We start from the raw sequence: 23257 nt of genomic DNA on the forward strand, positions 1-23257 counted from the left end.
CTTTATGGACAATATCACCATATATGGAAGTACGTTTGACGAATGCTTAGTCAACTTGGAAGTTGTTCTGAACCGATGCATTGAGAAAGACTTAGTGCTTAACTGGGAGAAATGTCATTTCATGGTATACCAAGGGATTGTCTTTCGGCATATTATCTCAAAGCAAGGCATTGAAGTGAACAAAGCAAAGGTTGAACTTATTGTCAAGTTGCCATTGCGAACAACTGTCAAAGAAGTAAGGCAATTTCTTGGCCATGCTGGGTTCTATAGGAGGTTTATCAAAGATTTCTTTAAACTTGCAAGACCTCTTTGTGAACTATTGGTAAAGGATACTAAATTTGTATGAGATGATCGATGTCAACGGAGTTTTGAAGAACTGAAGCTATTCCTGATGACCGCTCCAATAGTGAGAGCTCCCAACTGGCAATTGCCCTTTGAAGTGATGTGCGATGCCAGTGACTTTGCTATAGGAGCTATTCTTGGGCAAAGAGAAGATGGAAAGCCCTATGTGATCTACTATGCTAGCAAAACGTTGAATGAAGCGCAAAGAAACTACACAACCACAGAGAAAGAGTTGTTGGCTGTAGTTTTTGCCTTAGACAAATTTTACGCTTACTTGGTGGGGGTTTTCATTGTGGTTTTCACTGATCACTCGACCTTGAAATATCTGCTGACTAAGCAGGATGCAATAGCGAGGTTGATTAGATGGATTCTCTTGCTTTAAGAGTTCAATCTTCATATCAAAGACAAGAAAGGAGTGGAGAATGTGACAGCCGACCATCTTTCAAGGCTAACCATCGCACATAATTCCCATAGTTTACCCATTAATGATGATTTTCCAGAGGAGTCACTCATGTTCATAGAAGTCGCTACTTGGTATGCTCATATTGCTAACTATCTAGTTATTGGAGAAGTTCTAAGTGAGTGGAAAGCACAAGATAAGAAGCACTTCTTTGTGAAAATTCATGCCAACTATTGGGAAGAGCCATTTCTATTCAAATATTGTGCGGATAAATAATATGGAAGTGTGTCCCTGAACAAGAGCAACATGGGATCCTCAGTCATTGCCACGAAAGCGCATGTGGAGGCCACTTTGCTTCCCAGAAGACAGCTAGGAAGGTATTGCAATCGGGTTTATGCTAGCCATCACTTTTCAAAGATGCCCACACCATGTGCAGGAGCTGTGATAGATGCTAGAGGCTTGGGAAGTTAACACGCAGGAACATGATGCCTTTGAACCCCATTTTAGTAGTTGATCTTTTTTATGTCTAGGGCATTGACTTCATAGGACCTTTTCCTATGTCCTTTGGCTACTCCTACATCTTAGTGGGAGTAGATTATGTTTCTAAATGGGTTGAAACGATCCCGTGCAAACGCAATGATCACAGAGTTGTTCTCAAATTTCTCAAAGAGAACATCTTCTCTAGATTTGGAGTACCCAAGGCCATAATCAGTGATGGGGGTACTCATTTTTATAACAAGTCGTTCGAAACTCTCTTAGCCATGTACGGGGTGAAGCATAAGGTAACAGCTACACCTTACCACCCTCAGACTTCTGGGCAAGTTGAGTTAGCAAATCGGGAGATCAAAAACATACTGATGAAGGTGGTGAATACGAGCAAAAAAGATTGGTATGCTAAGCTTCATGATTCACTATGGGCGCACAGAATAACTTACAAGACCATTCTTGGAATGTCTCCTTATCACCTAGTCTACGAAAAGCGTGCCATTTCCCCGTGGAAATGGAATACAAAGCTTGGTGGGCAATCAAGAAGCTCAACATGTATTTGAGCAGAGCTGGCATGAAGAGGTTCTTAGAACTTAATGAGATGGAGGAACTAAGAAATGACGCCTACAATAATTCAAATATTGCAAAACAAAGATTGAAGAGGTGGCATAATCAGTTAGTCTCTCGCAAAGAATTCCAGAAGGGACAAAGAGTCTTGTTGTATGACTCTAATCTCCACATCTTCCCGGGAAAGCTGAAGTCAAGGTGGATAGGTCCTTTTACTATTCAACAAGTGCATTCAAACGGAGTAGTGGAACTACTCAATTCCAACAGCACCACGAGTTTCAAAGTTAATGGCCATCGTCTCAAGCCATTCGTGGAGCCTTTTTCTCTAGACAAGGAGGAAATCATCCTCCTTGAGCCACATCAAGCTTAACAAGACAAGTGGTTAGATGGACTTAGTCTGTCGGAAGACATTAAGTCCATAATTTTTTGTTTTAATGTTGATTTAAAGTTTTATTGATTTAGTACTTATTTTAATTGTACTTGTTTTGATGATCAATTGCAAGTGGATTCCAAAACAGATGGGAAAAACCTTAAAAAAAAATTTGACCAAGGAAAAATAGAGCATTTCGCACACCCTGCGAAAATCTCAAATATCATTTCACAAGGGGTGCAAAAATTTCGTGGGGCATGCAAAAATTTCGCACACCCAGCTTTGCGAAAATACTTTGCAAAACCTGTGAGAAATTAGAATGGGTGTGCGAACCCATTTCGCAACCTTGTGCCTGCAAAAGCCAATTCGCACACCCTACGAAAATTTCGCACACCTAGCTTTTCGAAAATATTTTGTGAAGATACTTTGCGAAAACCTGTGCAAAATTAGAATGGGTGTGAGAACCCATTTCGTAACCTTGAGCAAATTCCAACAACCTGTGCGAAAACCAACAATCACTTAAAAGTCTATTTAAAGCCCTCCAGCCCTGTTTTCATTTCGCACACCCCATCTTCCCATTGCAAAAGCCTCCATCACCTTGCGATGCCCAAGCTTCCATCATTTTTCTCCATTAGACGCCCCGCGGCCACCCATTTGAAGAAGCGACCCACATCGAATCTGTGGAACATAGACTCGAGCCTCTCACTCCATTTTTGACATGGTGTGGATTAGAGGAGGCCATACCGACTCTTCACTGTCTCACAAGCTGAGGCCAAGAGCCTTCTCTCCTCAGGATTCGACATCTCAGGCTCCTGAGGCCCCGACTATTCCATTTTCTAAGGGTGGAGTGCCCTCTAATCCTCTTCACCATAGATACGAGACGCGGAGACCACCAACTACACCCAGGACGACTCCTTCGTGCCCTAAGAGCTCAGTACGTCGCACCCTAGCTAAGAGGGCCAGGACTTTAGGCCCCGGAGAGTCATTTAAACATTCACAACCTGATCATTGGGCCCCTGCCGATTCTCAGTGTCCTTCTGGTATGTCATCGGAAGCCATCATCAAACGGCCTATGGTCACTGCGCCACCCATTGAGGGAAATTCAGATTGTAGAGCCAAACCATTCTATTCCGAGATATATTTTGACCTCGAGGTCATGCGCCAGTAGCCGGAGCTTCGGGATTCATTTGGACTGCTCTAGAGATACCATCTCAAGCACCTTATGACTCCTAGGGAATTCTTTTACCCCAGAGTGGCAATAGACTTCTATCAGTTTATGACTACTCATGGCGCCCAGAATCTTACTGCCATTCACTTCTTGCTCATGTTATACTGTTTGCCAAGAGAATGAGATACTCTTTGAGCACGGAGAGGCGCTGAAACTCTCTGAAAATACATTTTCCATTAACAAAGGCTATAAAGAATCAAAGGACTTCAAGACCTCATTAGGACTTTCCTCAAAGAAAAGGGATGTGACAATTTCATTGAGCGCCTTGACCCAGATGTCTAGTATGAAGTGCGGCACCCAGCATTTCAAAAAAACTTGACAGACAAATATGAGAAGAAAACAGAGCATGTGCATATATATATATATATATATATATAAAGAAAACTGCTAAGTCTCACCCCGTTCCACAGATGTCAATGGGAGGGGTTTAGGTGGAACCAAAAGAAAACACGGGCATGATCTCCAAAAATTAGGTGCTATGATGAATCCAAACTCAGAGCATTCCAAAACAGAAAACAAAATGCACAAGTGGTCTTCAAATGTCAAAGCAATCCACACATGACTAGAAACAGGGGAGAGCAGTTCAAAACGGGGGAAACAAAATAGACTAAGACCATACCTGGACCAAGAGAATCAAGTTGAATGGATCTTCTGATTCCTTTCTGCTTGCTCCCATCCTCTACTTCCTGTCCTCACCAGCAAGCCTCACCCCAGATATCTAGTTCCCCCCTCGTTCAAGCCTTGCTCTGTCACTCTATATCCAACCCCCTGTTTCTATCTTGTGCAGCAAGCCATTACCAGTTCTCCTATTCCCCAATCAGCCAGCATGTCCTCCTCAACTACTACCATGGCCAGCCATACCTCTTTGCCACACGTCCCATGCGGCTACTTTCATGCATAGGGAGGTCCCTCCCACCCCCCACTTAAAAAAAATGGATAAACTCCACTCTTCCGGGTGGTTATGAAGTGCCATTTATTTCAAATTATAGCAACGGTAATGATAAAATAATGATAACAAACCATTACATTTGGTTTGAAAAAAGGGGGTCTACAGGAATATACCAAAGACTTGTGGGGAGATTAATGTACTTAGCTCATACAAGACTAGATCTTGCTTATGCATTGAGTGTAGTGAGTCAATACATGCATAATCCTAGAGAGCAACATATGAATGTAGTCATGCGTATTTTGAGGTATTTGAAGAATGCTCCTAGGAAGGGAATTTTGTTGCCTAAAAATGTTGATCATCAGAGTATAAAAGTATATACTGATGCTGATTGGGCTAGTGCAGTGGATGATAGGCGATCTACATCTGGTTACTTTACCTTTGTAGGTGGTAATCTTGTGACATGGAAAAGTAAGAAGCAGAATGTTGTTGCTCATTCAAGTGCAAAAGCGAAATTTAGAGGTATGGCTCTAGGACTTTGTGAAGCATTGTGGCTAAGACTCCTCTTATAAGATTTAGGTTACCTATCTAGGCAACCAATCTGATTGTTTTGTTACAATAAAGTCGCATGTGACTTTGCTCATAATCCAGTACAACATGATCGTACAAAGCATGTCGAGGTGGATAGATTCTTCATTAAGGAAAAGTTGGATGATAAGATTGTGGAATTGCCTAAGATTCGATCAGAAGATCAATTGGCCAATATCCTTACCAAAGTTGTCTCAAGTCAAGTGTTCTCAAATTTTTTAGACAAGTTAGGCATGTGTGACATCTATGCACCAACTTGAGGGGGAGTGTTGAGATATTATGAATGTTTTTCTTATATCATTCTTTCCTTATATCATTTAGTGTTGAGATATTAGGAATGTTTAGATATTAGGAATGTTTAGATATTAGGAAAGTTAAGATATTAGGAATGTTGAGATATTAGGAAAGTTGAGATGTTAGGATATTAGTTGTTATTTCCTTATATCATTATTTCCTTATATCATTCTTTCTCATTCTTAGAATGGTGATTACCCTCTATATATACTCTGTACATGAACGAATGAAAGTATGAATGAAAAAACTACTATTTATCAATTTGAAGAGGTTGCAATGAAGATTTTGACTAAAGTGGCATACATAACCCGAAGGTAGCAGTGAAAAAAATATGAATTTAATTTTTAATTTCAAAAATAAAAAATAATTTCATTTGAATGTTATTGGAAAAAAAAATTAATACTAACTCTCAAGGATTTAATTTTTAAAAATTTTAAATAAATTTTAAAATATATATAATATTTTATAAAGCCTACTTGAAACTCCTACTTTTTTTTTTTCCTTTTTTTTTTAGCTTCATCATTTTTTTTTCTTCATACATATATTATCTTAATTTATTTTTCATTCTTTTTGTGTATGTAAAAATTTTCATTTCATTATAATTTTTCTAATCAAATTAAATTTTTTTCAATTTTCAATTTTTTATTTAAAATTTTATTAAACATTTTTTAAATATGTGTATTAATCACATTGAATTTGAGATTTAATTAAATAATAACTTATTTATAACCAAACTATATAATTATGTTATATTATACTATTTAATTATTCAAATTAAGGAAGTTTATATCTAGCTTTAGAGTTATAGTTTTAGTAATCATGTGATCCTCATGTTACTATATAATGGATATTTTTTAAGTAAAAAATCTCATCATTTTTAATTAATTTTATTTTAAAAAATCCAAAATTTATTAGAGAAATTATTGAAGTCTTTACTTTTTGTGATTTTTTAATTGCAAAAACTACTAAATTATTGAAATTTTCATTACTCAGATTTCGTGCTAATTTTTAATTCTTTTGAAATATTCTTTGGAATTTGTTAGTAAAATTTAAAAAAAAAAAAGTATTTGATTTTTTAGTGCATATTGAACCACAGCCCCTCCTAACCATTGTTCCTGGTTCTGTCATAAAATTAATGAAAGGTTGCATACTTATCTAAGCCCATAGCAGTTGAAAGTATAAAGTAGTTAAATGAGGTACAAATAGAATTGATGTTCAAAGCATCATGCTTGAAATATCTGCTTGGTATGCCTCAAATGAAATTTTCAGCCTATATACTTTTACAAAAATGTAACAAGAAGGAAGATGAAATGTGGTTTTTGGTTTGGGGTGAAGGCTTAAGATTTGACTAGGTTGAGTTTAAGACATACAAACAAGAGCATGCTATAAAATATTAATTATAAATCATAAAAACAAGTTGTAAAAGGTTATAAAATTAAATAAAATATATTATTAATCAATGATTCTTTTTTGCCTTCATGTCCCTCATTTTCACTTTCACTTTTTCTTGAGTTAAATTATTTACCTTTTATGCCCAATTGGGTGCAATTGTCTTTCCAATAATTTGGGGTTTGGCAGGTTCCTTTGTTTTTTAGTCTCGGAGTCATATTTATTAAAGGATGAAATAACCTTAAATTTGTAAAAATAATCCCTCTCATATTTGATCGTACTTATTTTGACTCATTCTTAACATGAGTTCATTCACGATTTTCTATTCAAGTATGAACTAATTATATTCATTCCTCATCTTTATCACTAGATAAATTTATTTCACTATGAATTGCTGTTAGACCAAGGGTCTCCTAAATGAGTTTTGATGATAACAAATCATGTTTTTCACGGTTGAGTTCAAAATTAAGATGAGTTTTAAGTATTATTTACAAAATTCAATAGGAAAATCAAGTTGTTCATCAAAGGATCAAAGGTGTGTAAGATCAAGTGAGCATGAAGACCTTTTAAGCTTAGGAACATTAAGTAAGGTAAATACTTGGGTGCACTTAGGTCTTTAAATCTATTCATGCGTCATTTAATCATACTTATTTTGAACTCTAAAGATTATATTTTCTTAATTCAAGTTCTAATCCAAAACTTAGGCAAAAACCTCTCAAACTTGTTTTATAAAAGTGCTTAACGATGTTGCCTAAGTATTAAAAAGGTTTGAATTTAAAAAAGAAGGGCATTTGACCAAAAAAGTTTCAACCGATCAAGGGTATGCTCAATTGGTTTCAAAAGTTGTTCAAGAAAGATATGAAGAAGAATAATGTAGTGACATCAATATCAAAACATAAGGATAAAAATCTTTCGTTTTTTCCTGGCTAAGATTGGCAAGCAGCAGATGATATATTCTTGGAATAAATGTGTGAAGTAGCAGATGGAAGAGCAAGAGAAGGTTCCTCTATTCTCCAAGCTTCAAGCACGATGCTCAACAGCAGCCTGTTTTTTTTACCATTTAACCAAGTCCTCTTGAATTCCAACTTCTGATTCCATTTCTGGAAGTAGCAGGAACACAAATAAGGTGCAACAGCACAGTTCACAGTTCCCCATTCAACTAAGAAACAGACAGATTGTGTTGTGCCCCATTCAACTAAGAAACAGACAGATTGTCTTTCCTTCTTTATGTATTTATTTATTTAAAAAAAAAAGGAAGATATAGAGCACACCTAGATGTAGCAAATAGTACCAAGGAGCTGTTATTATTACGACTTTAAATTAAAGGAGAATCAGAAGTGGCATCTAGTTGAAAAATTGTGAGTACCAGATACAAAACAAAAAACCTGGTATATCACTAAATAAAGCATCATTAGCATGTCAAAACAGAGATGAATACATTTCATCTAGTTTTTGTAATTCGGATTGTCTCGGAGACCAAGCTTAGAAAGAACAAGGCAGTAGGAATCCCAGTCAGTTCTACGGAGATACTTCAGTAACTTCTTTCTCCTCTGGACCATCGCTTGAAGACCCTTCCGGGAATGCTTATCCTGCATTTTGAAGACCATCACATGCATAAACAAAACATGATCATTCATCTTATAACAATTGCTGACTACAATATAATGGCAGCCTGCATACAACTCAGTAACAATAAACAAAACATGCACTCAAGCATTCGTGGTAAGCGATCACCCATTTTCTCCTACAAAATTGTTTCAACACAGGCACCTTATTAGACAAATGTTCAACTTAGAATTAGTTAAATACGGATAGGGTTCAAGTCTGATAGAGATTTCTTAATCAGAAATTGCATTTTCAGGTTGGATTGGGTTCAACCGGCTCAAATTGCAATTCTAATTTCATGTATGTCATGGTGCATACAAGATTGGGTAAAAAGCTCAAGCAATGGGAGCCATCAATAGCTTTATGAAAAGAAGAGCATTGGGAAGCTATTGAATGGATATCAAATATTTCAGGCATTACAGTAGAGGCACCATTTTATGTTCATTCAAAACTGATCTGAATTAACAGTTTTAGGTTTCACTCTTTTATCAAAATCCAAGAAATTCACAGTATAAGTCTATTTAGTTATAGCTTGCTTAACTTCATATGCCAAAATCTGGATCATAAGGTCAAGAGGTATTCATCAATGAAAACTATCTTCAGATAACCAAGCAATTTGGAGGCTCAAGTCAAACTGTTGGTATTGTTCCTATAATTTGCACAAACCCATCAATCAGTCATAAGAGGTGCATAGTAGTATAATTTGGCCTTCCTGATTGATATATTTTATTTCCTCCCATCCAATATCTCTCTCTCTCTTTTTTTCTTTTCTTTTTTAGGTAAACTGATAAGATATTAAAAACACTTTGTAAAGTTGCACAAACTACGGTTTCATTTTTGTCAAATTTTCCATGTTTTTAAGTAGGGCCTAAAAGTTTTGAATAAATTGTACATTCTTTTCTCGGATTCTTGATAAATGTACTGCTATTGTTTGAATATTAAAAAATTAAATTAAATTACAAGATTGAATCCATTCACTTACATAAATTTTTGTTCTTCCTTTTTAAGTTGCATGCTACGAATTGTCATTGTTTAAATTTTCAGAGTTGATTTGAGTTTGAACTATTTATCTTGCAATGTTTTTATGCTATGTTTGGATCCCATAAAATTTGAAGGAAAATTTAGGAGAAAGAAAATACAAAGGAAAAGTAGAAGGAAAGAAAAAAAGAAGGAAAATAAAAATAATAGACTAAAAATTGATAAATTATTATTTTTGTTACTTCAAACTCATTTTATTTATTTTAACTTATCAATATAAATATTAAATAATTTTAAAATACATAAATTTTTAATTAATTTTAATTATATTTGATTTTCTTTTATATTTTCATAGGACAATCAAACATAAAAAAAATCATTTTCCTTTACAGTTTTTTTCTTTCCTTAGTATTTTTCTAGAACCAAACATAACCTTAATGTTTGGGCATGTGCGGTTAGTGTTTTCAAAATTTGTTTTTTGTTTTTGAGAACAAAAAATCACAAAAAAAAAAACAAAAACAAAAACAAAAAAAAGTTTGATAAGAGAATGTTTTCTGTTCTCAAGTGTTCTTCATGTTTTCTAAAGCTTGGTTTTTAAATAACAAAAAAAAAATAAAAAATTGGTAATCACTGTGTTTTTGCCACTGTTCTAAGAACAAAAAAAATAAAAAAATTAGAATGCTTTTCATGTTTTCAATGAGTGTTCTAGTGTGTTCTTTGTGCGTTCTCACCTCTTCTTTGCACTAAGGCAAAATTCTTTGCACTATGAGGGAAAATTTAAAAAAAAAAAAAAATTGGGGATGAAAATGGGAAAATTGGTCTCACAAAAATTCAACATTATCCGGGTTTTTTTTTTTTGGTCATTTCCATTTCAATATATATATATATTTTTTTATATTTCAGGATTTTATCATATTTCAAAGCCACTACCTCCATAAATTCTAGGATTTTTCAAAAACCAAACAAAACATAAACAAGAACATAAAAAAAACTAAGAATGCAAAAAATAAAAAATAATAATTAAAAAATAAAAAAATAAAACCTGAAACCTTACCAAGAATCTCTGCAACAACCACAGATCTGAATTTTGGCCTTAATGAATAATGTTTTGATTTTAGAAGAGAAAATTAGTTCACCTGAATAAAAGTTTGGATCTTGGAAGAGGAACAAGAGGAGACAAAGAGCTGAAAAGAGAACAGGGAGATATAGAGGAGGGAAAGAAATGAAAAGGTATTGATCTTGGTTTTCATCCCAATATGTTATATATATAGTAAAGATTAATAAATTTTTATAAATAAATTAATCTGATTTACTTTAAGATTTTTTTTATCTTTTATATAATAATTACATATAAAATATAAAATTTAATTTTGAATAAAATTATAAATATTTAAAAAATTATCATAAATATATCATTATTAGCTAATTTTTATATTATTAATTATTTTCAAAATAGAAAAAATAGATCATAAGTTTCCAAGTATAATGCATTATTGTTTGATATCATAAATTTTATCTTCCCAAAATCCAATCATTGATATTTACCAATTTAGGATATTTTAATAGGATAATTTACTAATTATTGAAATCAAACATATTATAAAGTAATATTTTGTTTAAAAAAATTAAAACTAATGTAAAAAAATTTCAAAATGGAACATTTTTTATTTTTAATGAAATGTGAATGTAAAAATTATTTATAGATTTATAACATCAAGTTAATTAAAGAAAATATCCAACTTAAAAAAAAAAAATACAACAATAACAACTTCCAAACAAGTTTTTTTTGTTTTATTTGTTGTTAAAAGTTATTTTTATTAACTCAATCAAATATGTTTTTTTTTGTTTTTAAGAATAAAAATTATTTTTTAGAATTCAATTTTCAAACATAATTTTGTTTATGAGAACATCAAAAAATTATTTTTAAAAACTGATTTCAAAAACACTTCCCAAGCTTTTAGAAGTGTACGGGCTTCTACTCTTGCATGTATTCCGTTGGTTTTCTCTTATTAGAACTCCAGTGAGGTTCAATTATAAACTGACTGATCACTTTATTTGAAAACGTGGAAGCATCTTACACAAACACGTATGTTTCACAAAAGCAGAAAAAACAAGGAAAAAGACGAGCTTAGACAAGTAGAGAAAGATTCGTTGCATTGGAAATGCTCTTCAATACAGTCCAAGCATTTCCTGGTAGCGCTTTATGAAACTTCTCCTGAGCCTTCATGATGCCGTACGCCTCCACCCGTGTATTGAGGTGGCGAGGCAGATCTTCTCCGGATCTATCCGAGAAAGCTCATCCATTAACTCAGGAGACAAATCATACAACTTTAGGCGCTGCAAAGTTTTTCGTTGCAGCAATCCATGGGAAAGCCTTTTCATTTTAGGGCAAGCTCCAATTAATAAACCCTTCAGATAAGGCATTGCCCCTTCCTCCACAATCAATTCTTCTAATTCTTCCAAATCCCAGAGCTCAAGGGTTTCGAGTTGCTGGAATCCTCCAGAAGTACAGACCATCTTCTTTACCATAGAGGAAATAAGGGATAATATGAGAAATCTCAAGTTTGGCAGCTTCTCTAGGGTCACCATTGGGTCTTGCTCTATATTCCAACATTGCAATTCCAAGGAGATGAGGTTTGGAGGGTAGAATTCAATTTCATCAGGGAACCTTTCGAGCCTTCCTCTTAAACATAGATGGTAAAGGTAGGTGTGGTCTGAGAAAGGCAGGAGGTGCGGCAAGTTAACCCTTAGTACATTACGATCCAAACACAAGGATCGAAGAGCAGTTAGCTTTTTTACTGACTCGGAAAATCCATGGTTCTTTGTTTGTGCTATTTTGGTCCATTCAATTGTCAGTTCTCTAAGCTCAATTAATTTTCCCAAGCCTTCACCACGGCACCAACTGCCTGCCCTTAAACCTAACGATTGGAGGTTTGTTAGGCGGCCAACACTCAAAGGACCATTCCTGCACTTATCTATCACTGACTGGCTTGAAACCACTCCATGACCGTGTAGATGTCTCAAATGGTGCAATTTCCAAATGGTAGGACGAATTATTTCAATTAAAGTGTTTCGAAAGTCTAGGGTTTGTAGATTTGTAAGACGACCTATGGACGATGGAAGCCTTTTTATGCGGGTTCTCCTTAAGCACAGGTACTTAAGGTGGATAAGTTCTCCTATGCCTTCTGGGAAGGTATTGATAGGCATGCCTTCTAGGTCCAGTACAGTGAGCAATTTGACACGCCTGTGTAAAGATCTCAAAATGTTTTCTTGGAAGCATTCAGAAAAACAAATGAAAGATCGGAGACGAGGTGAAGTATGCAAGTGTTTAGAATTAGTCTTCTTACCTTGATGAATGGTTAGTCGACGAACACTAACAGGGGATGTAGATTCAATGCTTTCATATCGCTCGAAAAATTTTGTATCTTCGGCCTCAGAAATGGCAAGGTCTCGAAGCAGATCGTGCATGCGACAGGACTTCACTCTTCCATCGAAACTCCTGTCAGCCACTTGAATCATGCTTCTATCTATCAATTCCAGTAACTGATCTTCCGCGACGTCTTCCGCTATTTGTTCTCCTCTTCTTTGTATAAACCCTTCTGCAACCCACAAGCGGATCAACCTTTTTGTCCAGATTTCTGAGTCTTCTGGGAAAAGACCACAGTAAAGGAAACAGGACTTCAAGTAATACGGCATATCATTGTAGCTTAAAGCAAGGACCCCCAAACATGAGTCTGGACCTTGATTTAGGTGCCAAGTTAGGCTGTCCAGTACTTTTTGCCAGGAGAGCGGTGTCTTTTCTTTTCTTGATAGAAGGCCTCCCAAGACCACAATTGCAAGGGGCAAACCCCCACAATTTGCTACAATATTCTTTCCCAACTCTTCCAATTCTCTGGGGCAAACAGCATTTGCACTCCCAGCCAGAAAAATTTTCTTGAGAAAGAGCTCCCAGCTCTCTTCTTCAGTCAGAAAAGAAAGTTCATGGGGAATGGCTTGTGGATCAGCATAAAGACCAATCTCTTTATTGCGTGAGGTGATCAACACTCTGCTGCCATTCACCGAGTCAGGAAAATACAAGCCCAGCCTATCCCAAGCTTCATTTCTCCACATATCATCCATAACTATCAAGTACTTCTTGGTAGTCAGGTAATCACGAAGGCTATTCCCCAAATCGCTCTCGTTCATTTTACTCCTTTCCTCTTCGGAGAGAATCCCAACACGAACAGCAACGCCTAGCAAAAGCTCCCTGATTGTATACTCTTGAGAGACATAAATCCAAGCATGACAATCAAAGCATTGCTGGACATCATTATCATTGTAGACTTTCTTAGCCAGGGTAGTCTTTCCCAAGCCACCCATGCCCACGATGGACACCACAGCTCTCCGCATCTCTCCATTAAGCAGCTTTTGCTTGACGCTTTTTGCATCCTCTTGAATTCCCACCACGTTGACTTCTTCCACAATCGGAGTCCTCCTCTCTCTATGTGGCACAACTTCGTTGGGCGAGCTTGCAGCTGGTAAGGTTTCGACAACGAACGTTGATTTGGCAGCCTTGATCTTCTCAATCTTGGTATTGATCTCTCTGATTCGAGACTCGAGCTTGTGAACCAATCGTAACTTAAGGAACTTGAGGCATTTGAGACTTCCTTGCTGTTGGTGATTCATCTCGAACATGAACCTGTCGATGACATCTTCGGCGTCATAGGTTACGTCCCTGATCTGACTCACCCAGAGCTTGATTCTTGGATCATATCTGCGCTTCGCATCCGCGTCTTTGAGAAAAAGGCGCATCCATTCGAGCTCGCTACTCAACAGCTTCACCTGCTCTTCCACTCTGCTGAGTAGAAATGCTTCCTGGGAAAGCAGGTCAGTTAACTTCTCTAGAAAAACGGCGACAATACTTTCAGCCATTAATTGTTTTCACAGTTGTTGTTGATCAACTGACAACCAGGTTTGTTGATTTTAAATCCAGCTAAGTTCCCAGTTTCAAGGCAATTTCCGGGCAAATGGGAAATCACTTTCCGGGCAATTTCAGTTTGAATTCCCCCTTTCCAAACAATTTAATGTAGTAGGTCAGGTGGGCCCACTTGACATGACTTACCTTCGTTTTCCATACGGTTTCATTTTTGTCAAATTTTCCATGTTTTTAAGTGGGGCCTAAAAGTTTTGAATAAATTGTACATTCTTTTCTCCAGTTTTGAAGTTGAAAGCCTGGGATTCACATTTCTTCTTCTTCGCTAAAATTGGGATTTGGGATTTCATTGTTTTTTTCTGAGCAGACACTTAAAATTCTAAGTATAGCTCTTTTTTTTTACCCTACTTTGCATGAAAGACATTTATCTCGTTTCCATGCAATTGATTTGCTGAAGGAGTGAATCGGTCAAGGAAGACTCCTTTCACTCAAGATGAAAGTGATTAAAAGAAATAAATTTCAATGTATATTTTGAGAAAGTTTGCATTATGATTTTTTTTTCCTTTCTTTATTTCATTAGTTATTAATTTATATTTTATTGGACTCTTAAGAATTTCTAAAAAAATTATTATCTTATATATTTAGGATTATTAATTGAATACGTGAGTTGGACAAGAAGATTTTATTACCTAGAAGTATAAATTATTAATATATCAAATATTTATTTTTCTTTCAAGTTTTTAATAAATTTTCACTCAAATTATATCACATGAATTTGGAAAATTTGTAAAAAATAAAATAAAATTATTATTAATTAATGAAAATATTTAAGGGTTTGCCTAAAAACAAGTTTACCACATTTTATTTTTCTTATATAAAATTTTTTAACCTCATTTTTGAACAAATATTTTTAATCATTTCTTTGTTATTATAATGATGATGATAATAAATATTATACAAAGAATGTAAACCACAACTAATTTTTAATAGATAAATCAAAATTAATTCAAAACAAATATGAATATAAATGAAGAGAAACTAAAAAAAGATTTTGAAAGTTATGTTTATCGAGATAAATAGATTTTGAAAAATGTTTGAACACATTTATTTATTTTCTTTTTTTTCGTTCTTATGGGATAAAAAGGGTAAACAAATAAAATAAGAAAATAAAAATTATTTGAATTATAATTTTATTTTCATTAATTAATATCGATCATAGATATATATATATATATATATATATATATATATATATTTCCGTCAATTTTTTTTAAAAAAATGGGGTTATTGAGAAAGTTTTTGGTGTAAAAGCTGAAAGCAACAGCCAGGTTTGTTGCTTTTAAATCCAGCTGAGTTCCCACTTTCAAGGCAATTTCCGGGCAAATGGGAAATCACTTTCCTGGCAATTTCAGTTTGAAAACAAACGTATTGCTCTCTATCTTTTTAAAAAAGAAAATAAAAAGAAAAATGGTGCACTAAACAATTTAGTGTGGTAGGTTAGGTGGGCCCACTTGACCTGCTGACTTACCTCCGTTTTCCATACGGTTTCATTTTGTCAATTATGGTGGGCGGCCTCAACTTAGCTGCTTGCCGGCCGTCTATCCTAATATTTTTAATCATTTCTTTGTTATTATAATAATGATGATAATAATAAATATTATACAAAGAATGTAAACCATAATGTGGATCCCGTATTTTGCTCGATACATTCCCACTCGATGGCGAAAACTAGCTTTTTTTATTTTATTTGGTGAAAATTTGATTTTTAGAAAAAGATTTGAAGTCGCCACTTATTTTTAAAGGGAAAAACAAAATAAGAAAGAAAAACCCTAAGTGTGACTCCCGAATAAAAAAATGAGTCTGTGAAAAACTGAGTCTGGGTCTAGGGGTCCGGTTACTCATTGGGAAGATACGGTGGTAAGTTGTAACACCCCTCTAAGCCCTTATACCTACGGCCTCTACTAAACGAATCGAGGAAATTATGATAATTAATCAATTAATTATGGATACCGAGAAAAATAATCAATATACAAGTCATGATGAAAATTAATATGCACAAAAACAATGATGAAATCTAATTATAAAAAATACACAAAATAAATAATAAGATAATTATGCAAAATGATTGATTGAATTAAATAAATAAAAGATTTTAAAAAAAAGTTTTAAAGAAATTTCAAATGATTTTATTAAAAACGATTTTGAATTAATGATTTCGATTTATTTACTTATAAAAAAAGTCAATTTATTTTCTCAATTCCAATTATATTCAATTTTCAAAAAAAGCTATTTACACTTATTGTATCAAAAGAATTTATTACAAAATTTCAATTTGGGCACAAAAATTATTTTTACTTGATTTTACTAGAAAATAATGGATTTTTACAATTTTATTTGCAAATGTATTTAGATTCATTTTCATTTAAAAGAGTGGTTTTTATAAATTATTTAAAATGACATAACTTTATTTGCAAAAGAAATTTTAATTAAAAAGAAAGAAAGAAAAATTAAATCTTCTATTTCTAAAAAATACTTTTAATCACATTTTAATTGGGGAAAAAAATTCATTTAAAATAACATTTTTTTGGACAATTTTATTAAAAAATAATTTTTCAGACAACTTTATTTACAAAACAATTTTAGGACAATTTTTATTAAAGGAATAAATTTTTGGACTATTTTATTAAAAACAATTTTTTAAATTCTATCAAAAACAATTCTTTTGTATTTTTCTAAATGCATTTTTATGAATTTTTATAAATAAATAAAAACTTTCTCTTATTAGAATATTTTAAAATCATTATTTTATTAAAACAGATTTATTGAATTATTTCCCTTATTTAAATAAAATTTCTAATTTGTTCGACCACCAATTCTGTACACAACAAATAAACATATACAAACAAATATTTACAAGAATGAATAAAAATAGGATCAAATAAAAGTGGTAAATAAAATATGTATCCAAATAAACTTACAACAAGCTCTACGTGTCGTTAATTCGTACTCAACCAACAAGATTGCAGAATGGGTCCATGCAAAAACAAAAAACAGCGTAAATGTAAATATTCAGAGATGTATAAAATCCCAAATAAATATTCAAACCCAAATCTTAATTTCAAATTAGTCCCATAAATTTTGTCAATTTAAAATGAGCTCAAATTACTATAGGTCTTAACCCAGAACATCCAAATTAATAACAAAAAATACAAACGCAATCAACCAAATCTAAAATTGGATAAATTAAAATAAATTCTACTAGACCTAAATTTAATATTTTATAATCTAAGCCTAGTTTAATATACACCACAATTGTCCCATGTCCAAATTAAACAATTTAAATTGGCCAAACCCATATCAAATATTCAAATAATCCAACAAATCCCACTCATATTATGGGCCCCAAAATCCACATCAATTAACAAGCCCACATAAATAATAATAATAATAATAATACGTGGTCAAGAGAAATAATATTTCAAGCCCAATCCAATAAGCCCAAACAAATAACAACTTAACAATAAGCCAGAGTCCAAATAAATAATATGCAATTGATATAATCTAAATATCCTCAAATTAATCACCAAATACAATATGCCCACAAACCCAAATTAACAAATTTCAAATTAATTCACTAACAATAAATTAAATCAAATTATGTATTAATCTACCAACAACAAATTAACCCCAAATTTCATATTAATTCAACAATCCCAATTTCATAAACAACAATTACCATTAAAATAAAATAAAATAACAACAATAACAACAACAACAATAATAATAATAATAACAATAACAATAATTAGAATAACAATGATAATAATAATAATAATAATAATAATAATAATAATAATAATAATAATAATAACAATAACAACAACGGAAACGGATGAGATGGGAAGGGGGTCGCCGCCGACAATGGCTCGCCGGCGGCGACTGTGAGGGTGGACGGGTTTTCGGGAAGCAAAATAAAATAAAATGGGAAGAAAGAAAGAAAAAAAAAAGGTGGGGATGGAAGGAAGCCGGAAAAGGTGTCGGCGGGAGTGGGGGTTGGGGTCGTGCTACTGGAAGGAAGGTGTGGTGGACTGCTGTGAAGGAGGAAGAAGATGGAAAATGAAAGAAAAAAAAATTTGGGGGCCACCTGTGGGAGTTTCCGGGGGGAGCTGCGAAAAAAAATCCCTGAAGCCCCCCAGTCTGATGCCGGCTGTGTGAAAGTGTATGGAGATAGGAGAAATGGGGTGGGGTGGGGGGGGAGGGGGCGGCCAAAGGAAGTTTTGTGGGGAAAAGAGAGAAGAGTGGGAGGGGAAAAAATGAGAGAAAAATGGAAAGTGGCCGGTGGTGAGGAGTATGGGAGGAGAGAGAAGAAGTGAGCGGGTGAGAGTAGGTAGAGGAGAAAAAGGAAGAGAAGGGAGAGATAAAAAATAAAATAATAAATAAATAAAACAAAAATATAATATAATATAATAATAATAATAACAAATAAAATTAATAAGTAAAAATAAAAATTAAATAAATAAATAATTTACAAAATAATGAAAACTAAAAATTAAAGGGTGAGTGGGCTCAAAATTAATGTAAAAATAAAATTAGGACAAATTTTGGGGTCTACATACAACTAATTTTTAATAGATAAATCAAAATTAATTCAAAACAATTATGAATATAAATGAAGAGAAGATAAAAGAAAATTCTGAAAGTTATGTTTATTGAGATAAATAGATCTTGAAAAATGTTTGAACACATTCACTTATGAAAAAATTGTTTAAAGAAGAGAGAAGTATAATTTAATTTTAGAAATAAAGAAAATTTGAGTCATTAAATGTTTATTTCTAAGTTTTCTTTAATAATATTATTATTTTTAACATTTAAATATTCAACAAGTAATTGTCCATGTAATATCATTCAAACAAAAAGTTGCATCATGTGTGCATGCTTAAATACTAGAAGCGATGTAATTAAATATTTAGGCTTAATTGACACCCAAATCCTCTACATATATATCAATGCCTTTAGGTAGTGTTAATTTGAAATCTTTTAAATCAATGTTTTTAGACTAAGGTCAGTCATTGAATAAAAAAAATTATTAATTTGTGGTTCATTGGTTTGACCGATAGTTGAACTGCAATCAAATTGGTGATGTCATATATATATATATATATATAAAATAAAAATTTTTAATAACATTTCATTTTTGTATTTGATATATTAAATTAAATGATAAAGATAAATATGTATTTTGAGAAAGCCTAATTTTTAGGCCCATTTATACCCCTTTTTTAGAAAACCCATTTGGACCCTTCATTTCCATACTTAATCTCCACCATTCATTCAAAAATGAACCTTAAAATCCATTTCTTCCCATCACTAGCCTCACTTCCCTTTCTTCCATTTTCTCTTTTTTCTTCTTAATTTCTACTTCTTCTCCATTTCTTCTATTTTTCTTTTCTTTCTTTCCTTATCTCTCTCACCATACCCGAGCCTACCCGCTCCCTATTCTTTCTTTCCTTCCCTATATCTCTCACCATACTTGAGCCTACCCGCACCTACCTTAACCACCAGCCACCTTGTCATTGGTAGGAGCTCCCACAACTAGTCGTCATCGGCTGGTCATTGACCAACAGTTGTCCCATCCCTACCATCTCACTATTTCTCTCTTATAGAGAAAAAAAATGCAGTAAATCGTTCAATTCACTACAAATTGGCTGGTTCACTCGGTTCATCGGTTCGATCGTCAATTCTGACAATTTGAAGCCAGTTCAATAGGTTGTTGGCTCAAAAGGGTAGATTGGATCGAAAAGGTCGCTAGCCAGTCCAGCTCGATTTTTAAAACATTTCTTTAAATAGTAAAAGAAATGTAAGGATAGAAGATACTATTGTTGTTAGACTAATTTTATATTTGAAAATTATAATTTAATTTTTTAAAAATTAATTAATAATTATTGTATTTTATTTTTTAAAACATAAATAAATTATGTTGGGAAAAGTGAAATCCATATTTTAGGTTATATTTAGATATTCTCAAAAGTTACATATTCTTCCAAATAAGATCATAGTAATATAATTTATGAACATTCTATGAGGATATCTTTGTAGCCATTAAATAAACTTTTGCTCTGTGAAGACCTTGTTTGTAATTGGATTTAAACCCCCAAAATTATGTTTCATATGTTGTTTTTTCACTAATTTGTTTAGTAAAACTAAAAGAAAGTGATTCTCATATAATCTCACACATTTTGATAGTTATTTGCTAGCTCAAGGTTTTTCTATCATAAATTTTGATGATTATAAAATAAAATATGATGATTTAATGGTGTTTTAAATGTTTTCATTTAGGTTTAAAGTCGTTGAACCATCAAAAGGTCAATTTGAGTGAAAGAGATCAAGATGAGTCACCATGACCAATCCACCAAAATAAAGACTATTTTCTTAGGATCAATATAACAAAAATTTGACATGAGCTAATTAGGATTGCATGAAAACAGTTTTAAAGGCTCCTAACACTTGAAAAACTTATTCAATCCATTTTAAAATTGAATTAAATTATCTAAAAATTGAATAATGAGAAAACTAAGGTCAATCTATTACTTTTATCATTTAAAAGGGCTTTTTGAAATCTAAAGAAGTCTTGCTAGTCGGTTTCCCTAAGTTATATTAAGCCTAAAAGATGGAATTTTTCAAAATAGGGAAGTACATAGGAGCATTGATTGATTTGGCGATCGACTGGTATAATGTTAGTGCTAGGGGCAACCTTAATCAGTTTTACATAGGCTGGGAAAGCTCTAATTGGTTAAGTTATTTTGTGTAATCCTTCTAGACAATAGCTAAGGGTCTTGGTCCAATTGAGGTTTTATTTTTATCAGTTGATCGATCTTCAACCTATAGATGTTTTTACAACCTAACAATCACTTGTAATTGTACTTTTTCTTTAATGGCTAGTTCTTTGGTCGATCGTCTGGTTAACCTAAAACTGTGTTTAACAACTAGTTTCACAAAAAAGAAAAGAAATAAAAAAAAAAATTGTATTTCAAGTTTTACCTATCTTGAACAATCACTGTAACAATTCATTAAAGAGCTTTGAATTTTTCTTGAGTGCACCATTTTTTCATTTACTAATTCCATTTATTGTACCCTAATCATATTTTTTTCATTAGATTGAGTCTAAATTTGTAAACTGGGAAGCTTACTATTTAAGAGTTTGGACTGGTAGAGTGTAATTTTTGTCTTCCAAGTGTGAGGGATCATTTGAGGAAATTGGAAATGTAAAGGAACCTCAAGCTTGGGTTGAATAAAAAAGAAAAAAAAGGTAGATGTAGATAATTGTTGAACCACTGTAAACATGTTGTTTTCATCTTTCTATCCTTGTCCCTCTTTAGTTTATCTCCAATTGCTTTAATTCTTGTCATTTGTATCATAAATTGCTAAAATTTTGTAAGAGAGACAAGACCTAATTCAAATATCCCCTTGTTGAGTGTATAACAAACTTCTCAATGTGATATCACTGATTTTTGTTTTTTATTTTTTAAATTAGGAAGGATGTTTTCACTCGAGGTGGGGTGATCTTACACATGTGAGGGGATCTTACATGTGTTACATGTGGCATGGATGATAGAACCATGCAAATACTTAGGGCTTGTTTGGTTGCTATTTTCAAGAACTGTTTTTTGTTCTTGAAAACAAAAAACATTGAAAACGTGTTTAGGAAAGTGGGTGATTTTTGTTTTTTGTATTTCCCGTGTTCTCAAACAGCTTCTTTTAAAAGAACAAGAAAAAAAAATTTGGTTGTTTTTTTCATTTTTAAGAGAACAATTGCTCTCCGTATTTTTTTTCCTGTTTTTTTTTTTTTTTTTTTTTTGTGGAAATGGTAGCAATGATAGCTATATATATATATATATATATATATATATATATATATATATATATATATATATATATATATATATATATATATATATATATATATATATATATATTTGATTAAATGGGATGAGAAAAGGAAAAGGATGTTTGGATGGAGGGAAAATATAGAGGTATAGGGGAAAATGGTGTGACGGCTGGGTATGGAAGAAGAAGAAAAATGTTGTGGTTTTTGGAGATGGCAGCAATGACGGCACTGATGATCATCCATATTCATGTATATCTCTTTGTGGCTCCCTATAAAAGGGGGATACCTCTAATGAAAATTTATTCTATTCTCTTCCTACGTTCTAATTTCTTTTTCTTGTTTTCTTCTCCTTTCACTTTATAATTTTACAACACGTTATCAGCACGAGTAGTCTCTACAAAAGAAATAGAAAGATTTTTCTCTATTCAGAGAAATGGAAAGACGTTCTTCTATTCAAAGAAATAGAAAGATGTTCTTCCCATTAGAGAAATAGAAAGATGTTATTCTCTTTAGAAAAATAGAAAGATCTTCGATCTTCTTTCTCACAAAAGGTATGTGATAAACTTATATCATGATTTTCTATTTTATTACCCTTTTATCTCTATTTTCATTTATTTTATTTGAATACATAAATATGTATAATCCCTATAACCAGAAGTTATGGGGTAAATTATAAATTATGGGGTAAATTCATAACCAGAAGTTATGAAAAATATGTGCAATTCCTATAACCAGAAGTTTTGGGGAAAATTACAGAATTACAGATACATGACCAGAAGTTATGTATATGATCCTTAATTATTTATTTTTAATTATACGGTATAATTGGATGTTATACCAAACAATATTATATAGCCAAAAGCTATAAAATAAATAAATAAATGTTCATAACCTGAAGCTATATATAAATCTATATAATGAAAGTTTATTGCTTGAAGCTATACACAAATCTACACAATGAATAGTTCATAACCTAAAGTTATGTACAAATTTATATAAAAAACAATTCATAGCCTGAAGCTATGTACAAATTTAAATATTTTCTTGTTCTGACAAAATAATCATGGCCTGAAGCTATGAAAGCTATTAACTTTTAATTTCTTTAATTTCTTTTAATTATATTGTGTAACTAGAAGTTATACATAAATAGTTCATAACCTGAAGCTATGTACAAATTTGAATATTTTCTTGTTTTGACAAAATAATCATAACTCAAAGTTATGAAAAATATTGGTTTTTTATTTTTATTTCATACTCACTTATTTTTCACAACAGGAATTATGGAAAACAATTTTTATTAACAATTGTTTCATAGCCAAAAGCTATG

General features: G+C 32.7%; 2 protein-coding genes across 2 annotated transcripts; one reads left to right on the forward strand and one right to left on the reverse strand.

The window, feature by feature from the left end:
- Positions 1–1742: 1742 nt before the first annotated feature.
- On the forward strand, positions 1743–2165 carry LOC117910307. The gene has a single exon (XM_034824394.1). It carries the CDS (start codon positions 1743–1745, stop codon positions 2163–2165), a length of 423 nt encoding a protein of 140 aa, XP_034680285.1.
- A 9191-nt stretch (positions 2166–11356) lies between these two features.
- Positions 11357–14044, reverse strand: LOC117910308 (putative disease resistance RPP13-like protein 3). The gene has a single exon (XM_034824395.1). It carries the CDS (start codon positions 14042–14044, stop codon positions 11357–11359), a length of 2688 nt encoding a protein of 895 aa, XP_034680286.1.
- Positions 14045–23257: the final 9213 nt, after the last annotated feature.

The sequence above is a fragment of the Vitis riparia genome, unplaced genomic scaffold, assembly GCF_004353265.1.
Source record: "Vitis riparia cultivar Riparia Gloire de Montpellier isolate 1030 unplaced genomic scaffold, EGFV_Vit.rip_1.0 scaffold707_pilon_pilon, whole genome shotgun sequence".
NCBI lineage: Eukaryota > Viridiplantae > Streptophyta > Magnoliopsida > Vitales > Vitaceae > Vitis > Vitis riparia.

Excerpts from the sequence above, each read along its gene's own strand:
- LOC117910308 (XM_034824395.1), bottom strand. The coding sequence starts at position 14,044 with ATGGCTGAAAGTATTGTCGCCGTTTTTCTAGAGAAGTTAACTGACCTG.
- LOC117910307 (XM_034824394.1), top strand. The coding sequence starts at position 1,743 with ATGGAATACAAAGCTTGGTGGGCAATCAAGAAGCTCAACATGTATTTG.